Raw genomic sequence first — 15,857 nt, forward strand, 5'->3', positions numbered from 1 at the left:
AAAAGGCATACCTGTCAAGGTGGGAAAGGAGGGCCTGGCTAATAGAAGCAGTTTCTCAAAATATGTGTATGTTATTCCACCGTGGGATGTTTTACCAAACCTGTGGTGTGGCATGCTCATAAGCTTTGGTGTCTGACCAAATTCTCATTCTGGTGGAAAACAGTTTGCTTGGTTTCCTGAAAGCCCTGGCACCCCAAGCTCCAGACCGAGAAGTAAGCATGACCAGAGTGAAAAGGTCTGTAGACCCTTGCAGGCACCTTACATGTCTGTTGCAAGGAGATCTTACATAGAGGCATGTCGGTGGCTCTCCCAGCCCCTGACATGAAGGGTCTGCTTCTGAACCCTTAACTAAAGGGTATGAGTGGGGAGATCATGTCCTACTCAAGGTCATACTTCTGTGTATTTCATGAGAGCACTGAGGGGAAAGAATGAACTTGGCAGGATCCTACCCCCAGAACCCCAACCCAGCAGTGTTGTGAGGAGTATTCAGCTTTGGCAGTCATCCTGGGGAAGGCAGACACAGGAGGCTGTTTGTGCAGAGAGCTTTATAGACCAAAGCTTAAACAGGAGGTGGTAGCTTGAAGTGAGGGAAAGAGGCCCCATCCCAACCCTTCCACAAGGCAAGCCTCAGTGAGCACACTCTGGAGCACCAGTGGGGCTCCTGTGGTTGTCCTCATTGGACCTAGAGAAGTCTACTCTGGGTCCCAGAGACAGGGAGCACCTTTATCAGAAAACCACAAAGGAAATCATCCCAGGCCAGCTTAGTCTGTGGCCTCAGCCTTAGTCCCCCTGGGCATCAGGAAGACTGCCCCATCGGCATCATGCTGCAGTACATACTCTTCAGGGGAGTAGCTGTTGCCTGACTCATCCCGCAGGTGCTGGAAAATGTCCTGGTATAGCTCAGCCAGCTGTTGGCGCATGAGCTCCAGGGTCCGGTCCGTCTCCCCTCTGGCCCTGAGAAGCCGCTCTCTTTCGCTGCCCAGCCGCTGCAGCTCCCTCTCTAACTGCACAATGGTCTCCAGCTTTCTCTTGCGACAGTTCTGTGCGGCCACCTTATTCTTGCCCCTTCGGCGTATATCCCGGACCAGTGCCAGCTGGCTCTCCGTTAGTGGGTAGCGCGCCAACAGCTCGTTAAAGTCATCTACCGGCAAGTTGACAATCTTGTCCGTAGGGAAGGGGATCTTCATAGCCAGGGCCCGGCGCTCATCCCGGCTCCCGGCCTCCCCACGTGCAGTTGGCTTTGCCCGCACAGGACCTGAAGAGGGCTCTAGGGCCAAAGGGGCCTCGGTGGGTGGCAAGGTATAGCTGGGATGCGCCAAGGAATTGGGCATGAGTGAGTATGGGTACTCCACCGGGTACATCTCCACATACTCGCTGCGCCGACGGCCAGCCTCTGTCCCCTCCAGCTCAAGAGATTCGGCATCGCTGTAGTTGAGGGATAATCCCGAGTCGGATTCTGGATCTTCTAGGGGTTTGGGGGGGCCCACTGGCAGCCCAACGTCCAGGAGGGCTAAGGGGTCTGACAGTGGCTCATTGAGCAGGCCTGAGAGGGTCAGAGGCTTGGAGACTGGACCAGCCATGTTGCCATAGGAGTAGGGCTGTGGGACATGAGATGTAGATGCTGGGAGCTCGTAAGGTGGTGGAGGAAGGGAGAAGCCAGAATCCTGGTGGATGGAGCAGGGGCAGTAAGATGCAGGAGGCAGGGGTCCAGGGAATGGGGCTGGGGCTTGGGGCTCAAACGATGGCTCACTAGGAGCATTTAGACCCTGCAAAGAAAGATGTAAAGAGGAAATCAAGACAGGCTAAGGAAGTAAAACTGCTCCTCAGACAAAACTGCACTTCCAAAAGAGCCAATAACAAGGGAATGGGTGTCAAAAATCAACGAATGCTTCCTGCAAAGTTATGTTACAGCCACACAGGAATAGAAATGGCTTAAGCAAGAAGGCAAGTCACAAGGGGGTCAGACTTCAGAAAGGTCTACCTGATGCTGGAACAGTTCTTAGAGGCTGAAATAGCCCAGATACCTTTGTTTCCTTCTGCTGGGGGGCGACCAAGAGGGGGCAAGAAGAGGTGTTCCTTATCCTAGTTGACCCTTGCCCCAAGGCAGTTATCTGGAGTCAAAGGGTCAAGTGCAGACCCCAGCCACACCCTGGGTGCCCAGCAGAGGGAGCTGCAGCCTGGGAGGAGGGCCTAGGGCAGATCCTGAGGACTGCGGACCCAGTGACAGGGATAAGAGGGCGGGTGCAGAGCTGGGGCTCTGGGGCTGAGAAGCACCTTGGGGAACTGGCACAAGGTCTGCCCTCTCCTCTCAGTCCCTCTGTCCCTGCCAGGTGCAGCGAGGAGGGGAGAACATGTTGGAAACAAGGCCCCCAGCCCACATCAGGGAGCCACCCTGCTCCTATCCAGCTGGGGACAATGGCATCATTGTTAAGCCAACAGACACCCCTTTGTCCAACTAACAGGGGGAGAGGACCCCAGCATAGCCAGACTCCCCTTCCTGAGGCCCCTGAACTACTACCCTGCTACCTGGGAGAAAGGCTCCATTGCTAAGAGCAGGGAGAGGCCATGAGGGTAGAAGATAGGCTGGATTGGAGGGGGTGGAGCAAAAGGAAAGGAAAGAGTGAGGGAGAGCAGAGCAGGAGGGAGTGTGAGCAGCCTGGTTGCACACACTTGTGGTGCATACTCCATTCCATCCAAATCTCCCATGGAAACTTGGAACAGTTCCAAGCCTGGGTCCTGCCTTAGCGCAGGCCAGACTCCCCACTGTATTCAGCTCTGTCCCCTTGCCCCCTGCTCACCTGAAGTTCAGTGATGGACATAATCTCTTGCCAAGTCAGTTCCATCTCGCCCAACTCTGGAGTGGGCAGCTGTGGCAACCTGTTCCTGCTTTGCAGAGGGGGACACGGCATCCTACTGGGCCAGGGTCTGGTTCTCCTGAGCCCTAATGGCCCCAGCAACCTGTGTCAAAGGAAGAAAGATGTTAGAGAAACCCCTGCTGGGCTCAGCAGGTTTGTGCTTCCCCCATATCCCTCTTGGAAGTAGAGAGAACCCTCATCCAAGCTGGACTCAACCACCTAAGGCTGCAGTGTTTTTTGGTGGCAAGACTTCCACTTTGCCTGCCTCACGGAGGCTGTAGTCAGTTCCCATGGGAATTTTTACCCATAAGATTTTACCTTTTTTTTTTTTTTTTTTGGCAGGCAGAATGCCTTTCCTTCTTACTCCCCCAAACTGGATTTCTAACCAGGGCAAAATCAGCTCTTCTGGGAATTTTCTGGTTTAGCTTGGTTTTCTGGGGCCAACATCAGGGGGGCAGCCCTGCTTTCCTCCTCTGTCTTCAGTTACAACATCTCAGTCTCTTCTCTCCCAAAGGAGAGTGAGTTGCTTGCAGGAATCCCCAAGGCGTATGTTGTGGGAAGAGGCAAGCAGACAGCTTTCTCTAAAACGTGGCCCAGGCCTGGGTGTTGATAGCAGCCCTGCCCTCTCCTGCCTGGACCAGATAAGGAGCTTATCATGAGCTGCAGGCAGCAAGGGGCAGAGGAGGAATGGACTTAGGAGACACTGGACCTCTGCCTCAAGTCCCCACATGGTCATCTTGGCCATTCTGTCCCCACTCCAACCAACCCTTAGAGCCAGGATGCTTTCCTCTTGCAAAGTTAGCATAACAGTTGGGAATAGGGATGACAGAGTGTTTAGCACCAGGAGCTCTGGGAGAGCTAGTTTAGGAGCCTGGCTCTCCCAGAGATGCCATCCAGCCCATCACAGATGCCCCCCAGCTCCAAGCAGTGGCATGAAGTCAGAAACTTGCCTTGCTTTCTAGGTGCCTTCTAGGCCCACACCTGGATCTCCATGCTCCAAGCTCCTATTGACATTGATGATATCAACCCCTCTGATTTTTTATAAAAGATTTATTTATTTTTATTGGAAAGGCAAATTTTCAGACAGAAGGAGAGACAGAGAAAAGATCTTCCATTTGCTGGTTCACCCCAGAACTAGCCACAAGGGCTGGAGCTGAGCCCATCTGTAAGCCAGGAGCCAGGAGCTGCTTCTGGGTCTCCCACGTGGGTGCAGGGTCCCAAGGCTTTGGGATGTTCTAGACTGCTTTCCCAGGCCACAAGCAGGGAGCTGGATGGGAAGTGGAGCAGCTGAGATGCGAACCAATGCCCATATGAGATTTTGGTGCTGCAGGTGGAGGAATAGCTAATTGAGCCACCATGCCAATCCCATGGCACTTCTTTCTATGACCTTTCAGGAAGATATGGTTCCTCCTCTGGACAATGTCTCTTTTGCCCCTATAATAGGTACTCCCCATGGAGCCCTGCCACTTCCTATCTGGGCTCAAGCTGCCACCCTGCCCAGCAATGGGATGTTGAGTAAGCCATGTCATTTCTGGGCCTGTTTCCTCTTTGTAAGACCAAAAGTCAGACCAAACTTGAACACAGAGCTCTCTTCCTGCCAGGACAGGGGTAGTGTTCACTCCTGTGCTTATCTCTTTTCTGTCAGTCCCTCTTATTCTACCTCCTAATTCCCTGCCACCTGTCACTTATTGCATCTGTTCTTGTCTTCAGCATGTAGAACACAAGTCTAGAGATGGTTTGGTCTGGGACCTCCCGATCGCTTAGGACCGGACACTGCACATGAACACATGCATACACCACCATGTGAGGATGCAAAGCAGGCCAGAGGTGAACAAAACCTGCAGAAGGGCAGAGGGGTGTCCTGGATGACCTCAAATTACAGGAACTGTGGCCTGCCCCAAGGATGGCTCACCACAACTGTCGGCGATGGAGCCCATTCTTTGTCTTGACCACAAAACCAGAGGAGCTTGGCCTGATGCAATGGCTCAGTGGCTAAATCCTCACCTTATATGTGCCTGGATTCCATATGGATGCCGGTTCATGTTCCAGATGTACCACTTCCCATCTAGCTACGTGCTTGTGGCCTGGGAAAGCAGCAGAGAATGGTCCAAAACCTTGGGACCCTGCATCCAAGTGGAAGACCCGGAAGAAGCTCCTGACTCCTTGTTTTTGATTGGCTCAGCTCTGGCCATTGCAGCCACTTGGGGAGTGAATCAGTGGATGGAAGACCTTTCTGTCTTTCCTTTCTGTAAATTTCCCTTTCCAATAAAAAATAAGTAAATAAATCTTTTTTTTTACTGACCTTTGTGGAAGAGGGTCTCTCAACCCCATCCCTCTGACCCCTTGATATGTTTCTGTCACAGATCTGGGAGATGGTGGAAGCATGGTGGGTGGGGTGTTTATGTGTGTCCAGGACGCCATTTCAACACCGGAACCCTGCCCTCCCCCACCCAGGTTGTGGCGGAAATTGCCCAAAGCCAAAGTGAATGGAGAAGGGGTTTGGGGTGGGGGGGCGGACAGAGACAGTCACTCTTGCCTCATAGTCCCTACACACCCTCCCTCCACACACACCTTTTCTCCCCCTCGCCTTCTTGTCTTCCTGGATCTGACACCAAGATGCTGTCCAACAGACTGCTCCAGGAGGCAGAAAACCAGGTTCTCTGTTTCTCCATGGCCTTGGCCAAAGCAAGCACTTTAAGTTCAGTCTCTTCCATCAGACAGACATAGGATGTAAGAACCTTACTGCCATAAGGCTGCATCTATCTCAGGAAGTCACAGACTTAATCATGTACCACATGAACCCAGATTCCATGAAAAGGCATGGTTTCTACAGACACACCCCAGACCTACTAAATGGAATTCCCAGATGTGGGTAACCTAATGCCTGGAGATTCTGATTGCAACAGGCCAAGTTCACAGTGAGAGCTGCCACACACAGAACCACCAAGAAGACAGACAGAAGGTGGTCTTTAGGTACCTTCCAGCTTCAAACTAGCTGGAGAAAGTTTGCACCAGTCTGGGGGGCAAGGAATGGGATGCTTCCACTCCCCATTCAGGTGTGGGAGTGGTCTATATATCAGGGAAAGACCACCACGGGGTCTTGGGGCCCTGCCTCTCCGAGGACAAGGTAGCTGGCAGCTGGAAGGCTAGATCCTGGAGGGAGCATGGTGAGAACTGGCTCGACCATCCGGGGGAAGAAGAAAGGGTTTGCCCATTTGCAATAAGCATCTCCCATCTTGGAGACGAGTCTGCATTCTGGGGTCACCATCCCCAAACCCCACTCACATTGGCTTAGCTGTTATTTTCCTTCTTTCCCAATGTTGTGGACCAGGTAGAACTGGAGCCATCTATAGGAGCTAAAATCTATCCTCCTTGCTCTCCTCTCGATGTTCCTCTCCTGAGAGTTTTTTCTCACAAGGCCTAAGGAATTTCAGAATTACAGATCCTTCGGGCACAGAGTGAGGATCATCTGGAGAGGAGTTTGGGGGAGACTTTGAGCTTACACTGGTCGACGAGAGAAGGATCTGACTTCAGGGTCTCTCCGAGGTCTCTGTGATCAATCCACTTCTTCAAGTGCCAGTAAGGTGTCAGTGAGAAGATGGGAAAGGGGGCTATCGGGACTTGGCCATTGAAAAGATTAGGAAGAACATTTAAATGAAAAGCACACCAAGATGAGACAGCAAGAGGCAATCAGATACAAGGAGAAGAAGGAGTTTGATGAGAGGGGGCTCGAGTCCCTCCACGCCATCTGTGTGTGTGTGAGAGAGACAGACAGGCAGAGAAAACGAGGGGTAGGGGACCAGTTCCTGCCATCCTGTCACCCCAATCCCTTGACCCCACACTCCAGGCCTTTGGAACTATACCTGGAGAATGCCAGCAAACTGGACGACACCTCCCCTTTTCTCACTCTCTGCTCCTCAGGCCCTTGTCTCCCAGGCAACCAGGAGCACCAGGGGGAAGAACCTACACTGGGGTTGGGGTGCCTCCCTCCCCTGCCCAGTTCTACCTTGACCTCCACTTCCCAGAAAAGCAATAAAACCCACTCAACAACGCTGCTCCTAAGTCCAGACGACCAAGTCCTTAGCTTCTCCTCCAGTCCCCAAACCTCTCCAGCTGGCTGAACAGGGCAGAAGAGTGCAATGGACCGTGGGGAAAGATGGTACCTGGAAGTCTGTTGCCCCGCTCAGCACAGCCCTTTGGAGACCACCGGTCCCCATCCACTCTTTCCCACCCAGAGGATCCCAGAGCACTAGCTGCAGGTCTTTTCCCAAAGGAAATCCCAGAGATGCAAATTCCCAACCCCTCTAACTGTGGAGAGGTCCAAAGTCCCCTAAGAAAGTTGCTTGCTGTCTCCCTCCCTCCACTGCCACCCTCTTCCCAGCCAGTCCCTCCACCTCACAGTAATCCCTCTCCTACCCTGCCTTTCAGGCACCTGTGGCTGAGTCCGGGCAGGCAGGCGGACGAGGAGAGAGTTGAGGCTCCAAGTGCTGTCTCTGAGCAAGCTGGATCTAAGCTGACACCTCTGGGGCCGGGATCCCTGTTATCCCTGAGCACCCGAGAGGGCCGCGCCCCGCCCCCGGGCCATCGCCCGGTGCTGAGCTGGGAGGCTCAGGGCTGAGCTGGGCGCAGAGAAGCCAGAGGCGGGCACACCAGTTTTCTCTCTGAAGCTCTTGGCCTTCGAAGTCTTCGGTCCCTTCCTCCAACCAACCCTCCCCTTTCCCCGAGGCCCTCCTCTCCTCCTGCCCCTTCTGGCCAAGAGAGGAAACTTGAGCCTGGTGTGGTTTCTGCCCGCACCCCGCCCCCACCTTGCTCCCAGCCAGCGGGGGCGCACAGGGCTCCCAGCCTCTCCCAGCCTCTCCCAAGCCTGTCTTTCGGCCCAGGAACCCCGCCAGGTCTTGCCAGGTCTGCGTCCAACTCCACGGTCCACTCCCAAATGACCTCTACACTGTATACAGGTTGCAGCTTCTTTCTTCTGGCCCCACAGCTCTCTCTGTAGGTCGGGGAAACTGAGTCATGGCGAGGTGGAGGACTGCTGAAAGACCAGATGTTTCACTTCTCAACTGTCAGCAGGTGAGCATTGGGGTTAAGGCCTTCTTAGGCTCTGGGACTAGAGAGGGTGCGACTGGTTGCTTTGATGTGTCCTTTCACCTACAGCCTATCCCCTCCCCCTCAGCCTCAGATAGCCTAAGACAAAGACCTCTTTCTTGGCCAGTGCTTTCCTTTCCTTGTGTGGGGGCTGCCCAGCAGGCAGATTATTCATCTCCCTTAAAGGGGACCCCTGGGTACCCTCTGCCACCCTTTTTGCAGCATAGGCACCTTAGACCTGGACAGCCAACATATATGTGTAGAATGTCAGGTGTATCCCCAAGCCCCCACAGCAGTTCTGGATCACACCAATATATACTCCTGAAGCTACCTCATTCCCCCTTTGGCCTCCAAGCCCCAAAATGTAAGTCACAGGTTAAAACTGATCAGCTCCTGGAGGCTTGGGAGAAAGGAATTTTCCCTCTTCTTGGCTTTCCATGACTTTCGGCTTTAAGAAAGCTCCTTTGCACATCTAGCTGCAATTCCTTTTGTCTGCAGTTGGCACTGTGTATTTCTCCCTTCTCCTGGGGTTCGAGATCATTAGAAACATGAACAGATTGGGGAAGTAGACAGGTAACACTCTCAGGCAGAACTGACACTCAATCAGTAAGGCCCTGATAGGATTGCGTTCCCTGTTCAAATAATGGTAAATGCTCTCTCTTCACTGATAAAGAACAGACACTGTCTGTGCTCCAAATGTTGCTAGTCCTACCACAGCTACTCCAGTTCTACCCTAAGAAGTCAACACACACCCCATACACACATTCAACACAAATAGAGGTGGTGTTGGGTACCACAAGAAGCCTCCCATGCAGCCGGCATGGGCTGGCACTGATGGCCATGCACGGGCAAACCACAGTGAAAAGCACTGAATTCCAGTAAGTGTCATATCAACTTCTTTGTAACCTGATGTCATGGTGTAATCAGCCACAAGAGTGACGGTCACTACCCCTTATTCTAAGGGGGCCTGGATACGGATGCAAGCGCCTTCTGAATACAGCACCATTTGAATGTGGAATGAGCCTTATGTTGAGGTCAATAACAGGTTCTGCGCTCACTTGTAACAAGCGAGGTCATCCGATCAGGCGTGCAGCACCTTGATCCCCTGGGACATGGATATGAGAACCAGCAGTTCAGGACCCCATTTGTGGCGTTGCAGCCAACGCTGCTACTGTTAGGTGACATGAGCTTCACCGTTCACACATTCAACACATTTATTGAATATCTACTCCCTGCTGGCATTGAGAAAGATGAATAAAGCCTGGCTTGTGGTCCTCCCTTACAGTGTAGCTGAGAAATGACCTGAAGAGAGATCTCAATGAAGTGTCCTTGGAGCAGTAGAAGAAATACATCCTGCCTAGTGAAAAATCAGCAAAGGCTTCTTAGAGAAGCTGGGCTGCTAGGAATCATGCGAGATTCCCCAGACCATGCAAAAGCATGAAGGCAAAGAGGACAGAACAGAGTAAGCCTGTGGTTTTACTAGGGCAGGGTAGGAGATGAGGGGCGGTAAGAGGTAAGTTTGCCTGAGGTCATGAAGGGTCATGGAAGCCAAGCTAGGGAGAGTGTATTGGATCACTAAGGAACAAGGATACACAGAAGTGTTTGAAGTCTTTTGCTGTTTATTTTGGGGGTAATGGGGTAAACAGAGAGATAAATGAACGTTCAGCCATCACCCAGGCTCTGGCCCTGTGCAAGTGTCTTCCATCTGACCCCCACAGGAAGAGACCTCCACTGGTTCCCAGGCTGTGTTGTTTCCTCCACAATCCTGCAAACGGCCCTCAAGGGCTTCTTTCTCCCTGTCTTCTCAGGTTCTTCAAGTCCGGGGTCAACCCCTTCTACCCAAGTCTCCTCTCCAGTTAGTTTGCAGTGCATTGGGTGCACGCCAGCCAGGAGGGTTGGGTTTTCCTGTCCGTGGGATTCTCTCATACCAGGTAGCAGAGATGCGACAGGTGAAAAAGGTGTGGCCCTATAACTTTCCCTGTCTCGTTCCTCTCCATCTGATCAGGTCATTTACTCCTTTTGAGGTTGACTTGCTGTGTCTCCCCTGGCGACCCCACCCCTCCTCACCCACTTGATGCATGTGGACACCAGCATCAGTGTCAGGTCAAGCCACAAGCAATGTTGCCAAACGCCTCTCTGGGTTATGCAACCAGCTTCCCTAGAAGGGCGGGGTGGGCAGAGGTAGAACCAGGGGAGGGCCCTGAGTCCCACAGGGAGCTGGCTGCCTTGCCTGCCTGCCTGCCTGCCTGCCTGTTGGTCTGACCACAGTGGCCCCAGAGGGCGGGGGCAGGGCTGGCCCTTTATCAGTGCCCTGCAGGGTTGCACCCGCCTCCCACTGGCTTCCTCTCTCAACAGACGGAAAGGGGAGGCAGCCACAGGGGGCAAGAGGAGGGCTGGGCGTTATCCTAGGCAGCAGAGCCAGGCAGTTACCCCGATGGCTGGGGGTGGGGTGGTGGAGGTGGTAAAAGGACAAGGGAATAGTGAGTGAGGTTCCCTCTAAGGAGGGGTGACATAAACTGAGGCCCAAATAGGATTTTTGTTTAAATAACTTTTTTTAAGGCTTTATGTGAAAGGTGGAGTTATATAGAGAAACAGATACTCCGGCTACTGATTTATTCCCCCAAATGGCCCCAAGGGCCAGGCCCAAAACCAAGATCCAGAAGCTTCATTTGAGTTTCCCACATGGGTGCCAGGGACCAAGCACTTGAGCCATCTACTATTACTTTCCCAGGGGCATCAGCAGGGAGCTAGATCAGAAGTGGAGCAGCCAGGACTCAACCACTGCTCATATGGGAGCCACTGTCACAGGTTTAGCTGTTATGGTATGATTATGGTCTGTTATATTCCTTTTAGTATTCATTTCTTTAAGAGAGAGAGAAGAAGAAAGAAGTGGCCGGGGGGTGGGGGGGGAGGAGATAAGCATGGCTCCCATTAGACAGAAGAGCGGAGTTTGGGGTGAGGCACAGTAAAGATGTAACCCAGAAATTCAATCCAGGCCCCCTACATGCGCAGCAGGAATCTCATTACTTGAGCTGTAACTGCTGTCTCCCAAGGTCTACATTAGCAGAAGGTGGAGTCAGGAGCTGGAACTGGAACAACAACACACACACTCCAGTGCAGGACATGAGCATCCTAACCATTAGGGCTAAGACTTACCCTAAGGATAGAATTTTTTTTTTCTTTTCACTTTTATTTTGAAAAGCAGAATGACAGACACACAGTGAGAAATCTCCTATCTGCTAGTTGATTCCTGAAGACTTGCAACAGCCAGGGCTGAGTCTGCACTGCGTCAGGGTCTCCACACAGGTGGCAGGGTTCAAATACTTAAAGCATCACCTGTTATCTCGCAGGGTACCCATTAGCAGCAAGCTATACCAGATTCTCAAAACTAGACACTTGGGGGCCCAGCGCAGTGGCCTAGTGGCTAAAGTCCTTGCCTCGCATGCTCCGGGATCCCATATAGGCAACAGTTCATATCCTAGTGCCCCCACTTCCCATCCAGCTCCCTGCTTGTGGCCTGGGAAAGCAGTCGAGGATGGCCCAAAGCCTTAGGACCCTGTACCCATGTGGGAGACCTGGAGAAAGTTCCTGGCTCCTGGCTTTGAGTCAGCTCAGCCCCAGTCGTTACGGCCACTTGGGGAGTAAATCATTGGACAGAACATCTTCCTCTCTGTCTCTCCTCCTTTCTGTGGATCTGACTTTCCAATAAAAAATAAAATAAATCTTACAAAAAAAAAAAAAAGACACTGGATATGGAACACGGGAGTCCCAAGCCATGTCCTAACTGCTGTGGCACAACAGTCCCCTAAGGATTAGTGTTTTTGGAAAGGCGTTTGAAGAGGTTCTTTCTGTCAGATAAGAAATCCTATTACTTTTTATTTTGTAAGATATATTTATCTGAAAGGCAGAGTGGTAAAGAGAAAGGGAGAGATACGGAGAGAGACAGAGAGAAGGAGAAAGATTGTCTATCTACTGGTCTATTCCCCAGATAAAATAACCACAGTGGCTGTGGTGGGTCCAAGCTGAAGCCAGGATCCCAGAATTCCATCTGGGTCTCCTACATGAACTAGATTGGAAGTGGAGCAGCCAGAATTTGAATTTGGGTTGGGATATGAGATGCCGATGTTACAGCGGAACAGCTTAACTTCATGTGCCACAATACTAGTCCCAGATAAGAATTCTTAGAGGTAAGGGGAGACTGAACCCCATCTATTATGTGATCTTAGACAACCCAAGCTTTCTGAATTTCAATTTTTCTCCTGAGAAATAGAGATAGTGATGCTAACATGGAGCTGTTGGGAAGATAAAACAGGATCATTGTAGATGAATCTGTCCCCATGAGGAGATGAATGCTTAGATGATGGACGCCAACGTGCTCAGGCACTTGAGGATGTCATAGGGTCTTATCTGGTAGGGAGAACTGGGGACAGAGCTGAGGCTGGTGAACAGCCTGATTCTGGGAGAGGACCACAACTAAGATGCAGCAGCAACATCAGGGCTAGCCGTCCAGGATCATTCCTCTGCACCTTCTCCCCTTCCAGCAGTGTTGGGTGGGGCTTCCACACGCGGAAAAGGCACAGTGTCAGTGTGGCAGGCCTCGGTCACCTTCCAGGAACCCCAGAACCCCCACCCCTTACTGTTGTAATCTGCAGTGGGTGGAGCTGTCCAGGAAGTTCCATCCTCTGCTTTTTTTTTTTTTCTGTTTTTAAGATTTATTTTATTGGAAATGCAGGTTTACAGAGAGGGAGAGACAGAAAGATCTTCCATTTGTTGGTTCACTCCCCCCAACTGGCCACAAGGGCTGGAGCTGAGCCCATCTGTAAGCGAGGAGCCAGGAGTCTCTGAATCTCGCATGTGGGTACAGGGTCCCAAGGGTTTGAGCTGTCCTCGACTGCTTTCCCAGGCTACAAGCAGGGAGCTGGATGGGAAGTGGAGCAGCCGGGACACAAACTAGCGGCCATATGGGATTCTGGCCCTTGTAAGGTGAGGATTTATCCACTGAGAGATTGCGCCAGGACCCTCCCCATCATCCTCTACTTAGAGAATAGATGGCTGGCTGCTTGTCCCTATGTCCCTGCCCCTGGGTATCTGTTACTGGCAGTCTTGCTTCTTTTTGTTCCTAACCACCTGGAATGCCCACCTTGTCCCTGTCTGCTTCTCAGAGGTGGTACAGAGTAGAAGACAGATCTGACTTTCAATGTCAGCTCAATGCATAGGAGTGTGGACTTGGGCAAGTCATTTAAATTGCTTAGGCATCCCTCAACTTTGCCTTGATAAAAGGGCTGGCATTGAGGCCAGTATCCTATCCAACCACCACTTTGAGTCCCAGATACTTCACTTCTGATCTAGCTTTCTGCCAATGCCCCTAGGAAAAAGCAACAAAAGATGATCCAAGTGCTTGGGCCCAGCGTGTTAGAATAGTTAGAATAGTTGTTAAAGTCCTCACCTTGCATATGCCAGGATCCCATGTGGGTACCAGTTTGTATCCCAGCTGATCCACTTCCCTTCCAACTCCCTGCTTGTGGCCCGGGAAAGCAGTCGAGGACGGCCCAAAGTCTTGGGACCCTGCACCCCTGTGAGAGACCTGGAAGAAGCTTCTGGCTCCTGATTTCAGATTAACTCAGCTCTGGCTATTGCAGCCAGTTGAGGAGTGAACCAACAAATGGAAGATCTTCCTCTCTGTCTCTCCTTCTCTCTGTAAATATGACTTTCCAATAAAAATAAATAAATCTTTAATACATATGTAGCTACCACCTGTGACACTGGCATCCCATATGGGTTTGGGTTCAAGATTCTGCTACTCCACTCCAGAGCCAGCCCTCTGTATTGTGCCTTGAAAGACATCAGGTGATGGAAGATATCACACTCTGTTCTGTCTTCATTTCTCTGTAACTCTGCCTTTGGATGAACAAATAAATCTTTAAAATATACCAGCTTTAAAAAGATTTGTATATTTTGGGCCCGGCACAGTGGCCTAGGCTAAAGTCCTTGCCTTGAACATGCCGGGAACCCATATGGGCACCGGTTCTAATTCTAGTACGCCACTTCCCATCCAGCTCCCTGCTTATGGCATGGGAAAAGGCAGTCAAGAACAACTCAAAGCCTTGGGACTCTGCACCCACATGGGAATCCCAGAAGAGCTCCTGATTTCTGGCTTCAGATTGGCGCAGCTCCAGCTGTTGCAGTCACTTGGGGAGTGAATCAACGGATGGAAGATCTTCTTCTCTGTCTCTTCTCCTCTCTCTCTATATCTGACTTTGCAATTAAAAAATTTTTATATATATTTGAAAATCATAGTTATAAGTACAGAGAGAGGGAGAGAATATTTCATCTGCTGGTTCACTTCCCAGATGGCCGAAATGGCTGTACTGAGTCAGGCAGAGCCAGGAAACAAGACTTTATCTTGGTCTCCCATGTGGACAGCAGGAAATCCAAACACTTGGGCCATCTACTGCTGCTTCCCCAGGTATATTAACAGGGAGTTGTAGAAGTAGAACAGCCAGGACTCAAACCTGTGCCCATATGGGATACAGAGCATGCCAGTTTAACCTACTATGCCAACCCAACTTATTAACTTTATTGAGAGGGATGATGGTTTATGTCTTGTCTTTAATACATACTTCAGGGTGTCTAGTTTTAACTTTAATGTGCAGTTATGCATTCCACAAATATTTATAGAGGACATACTAATTGCTAAATTGAAGGCATATCAAGATAATGAAGGTGTAACCCTTGCCTTTGGGCATTCGCAAAGGATGCAAAGGCGCAGACACAAATACAAACACATGAATGGATGTGGCTACTACTGATGTGCCAATACACAAATCACTTTCTCTGAGAACAAAGGAAAGGCAAGAGTCTTCAGCAAGAGTCTTCAGCAAGTCTTGAAGAGTGAGTGAGTAAGTAGAGGAGTCTGATTTCCTAGGGAAAAAAAACCAAGCAAACAAAAAAAGAAATTTTCCAGGTAGAAGAAAAGATCTATGCAAAGGTGCTATTGTGGGGAGAAAAGTCTGGAAATGTTTTATCCACTGCAGTGTACTAGAGCCCCAGGATGGTAGAGGCAGAATTGGGTGTAGAGGCAAATTCCTAGGACCCCAGGGTGAGTCATGGTGACCAGGACTCAGGGACAATTCCTTGGTAGGAACGTAGGTGCTTTTCAAGGTTCTTAGATATCAGTTGATGGAATGGTGCAGTGGGTTAAGCTGCCTCCTGCAACACTGGCATCCCAAGTGAATGCCGGTTCAAGTCCTGGTTATTCACTTCTGTTCCTGCTCCCTGCTAATACCCCAGGAAAGGAAGTGAAAACCGGCCCAAGTGCTTGGGCCCCTGCAGCAACTTGAGACACTGGACAAAGCAGTAGCCTCTTGGCTTTGACCTGAACCAGCCTGGCCATTATAGCCATTTGGAAAGTGAACCAGCAGATGTAAGATTTCTTTCTTCTCTCTGTTGCTCTGCCTTTCAAATAAAATGTATTCTGGAGTAAGTTTACTATTTGTCAGTGCTTTGTGCTGCATCTAGAGTACGTGTTTATACATGCCTCTCCAGTAGGAGTCTGCCTCTGTAACTAGACTGGAGTCCTAATGCACTTAAGTTCTTTAAGTAAGTGGTTCCGAATAAAAGAAAATTTACTATATATAAAAAAATAGAAAAGCAGGTGTCATTACATCTTCCCCTCTGGTGCAAAGAGAGGTGGGAAGAAGTCAGAAAATACCAAGGATTGGACAAGAAACTAACAATTCAGTTAGTAAAAAGTTCTCTGATATGATCACATATCTCACCACTTACCTGTTTTTCCCTCTCACACTCCACTATCCTTCTTCTTGTCTTAATACCTCTGTCCCCTGCCCAGTAGACTCCAAACCAATGATACCATCTTTTCTTTCCTTTTAAAAAATAACTCATCCATTTTGTTTCATA

General features: G+C 50.6%; 1 protein-coding gene and 1 long non-coding RNA gene across 5 annotated transcripts; one reads left to right on the forward strand and one right to left on the reverse strand.

Moving 5' to 3' along the window:
• Positions 1 to 530: 530 nt before the first annotated feature.
• NFE2 (nuclear factor, erythroid 2) lies at positions 531 to 7,541 on the reverse strand. Of its 4 annotated transcripts, none has more exons than XM_040979936.1 (3): positions 7,288 to 7,541; positions 2,799 to 2,958; positions 531 to 1,766 (listed from the first exon to the last, which is right to left on the reverse strand). In XM_040979936.1, the coding sequence occupies exons 2-3, from the start codon at positions 2,907 to 2,909 to the stop codon at positions 762 to 764; spliced, it is 1,116 nt and encodes a 371-aa protein (XP_040835870.1). In that variant the 5' UTR covers positions 2,910 to 2,958; positions 7,288 to 7,541; the 3' UTR covers positions 531 to 761. The 4 variants fall into 4 exon arrangements, with proteins under 4 accessions (XP_040835870.1, XP_040835862.1, XP_040835853.1 ...); XM_040979928.1 differs by having other exon boundaries at positions 7,272 to 7,541; XM_040979919.1 differs by lacking the exon at positions 7,288 to 7,541 and adding an exon at positions 5,427 to 6,015.
• Positions 7,542 to 7,614: 73 nt separating this feature from the next.
• On the forward strand, positions 7,615 to 9,308 carry LOC121156386. The gene is made up of 2 exons (XR_005883860.1): positions 7,615 to 7,925; positions 9,226 to 9,308. It is a non-coding gene; the product is annotated as an uncharacterized LOC121156386 (long non-coding RNA).
• Positions 9,309 to 15,857: the final 6,549 nt, after the last annotated feature.

This window comes from Ochotona curzoniae, unplaced genomic scaffold (genome assembly GCF_017591425.1).
Source record: "Ochotona curzoniae isolate NIBS_2020 unplaced genomic scaffold, NIBS_Ocur_1.0 contig_1014, whole genome shotgun sequence".
Taxonomy (NCBI): domain Eukaryota; kingdom Metazoa; phylum Chordata; class Mammalia; order Lagomorpha; family Ochotonidae; genus Ochotona; species Ochotona curzoniae.

Bases quoted from the DNA above. Each gene is read 5' to 3' on its own strand.
- NFE2 (XM_040979919.1), bottom strand. From the start codon at position 5,614: ATGCAGCCTTATGGCAGTAAGGTTCTTACATCCTATGTCTGTCTGATG. The intron at 2,959-5,426 runs GTGTGTGTGGAG...CCTTTGACACAG, and splicing joins GAAGGCGAGGGGGAGAAAAG to GTTGCTGGGGCCATTAGGGC. The intron at 1,767-2,798 runs GTGAGCAGGGGG...CTTTCTTTGCAG, and splicing joins TGTCCATCACTGAACTTCAG to GGTCTAAATGCTCCTAGTGA.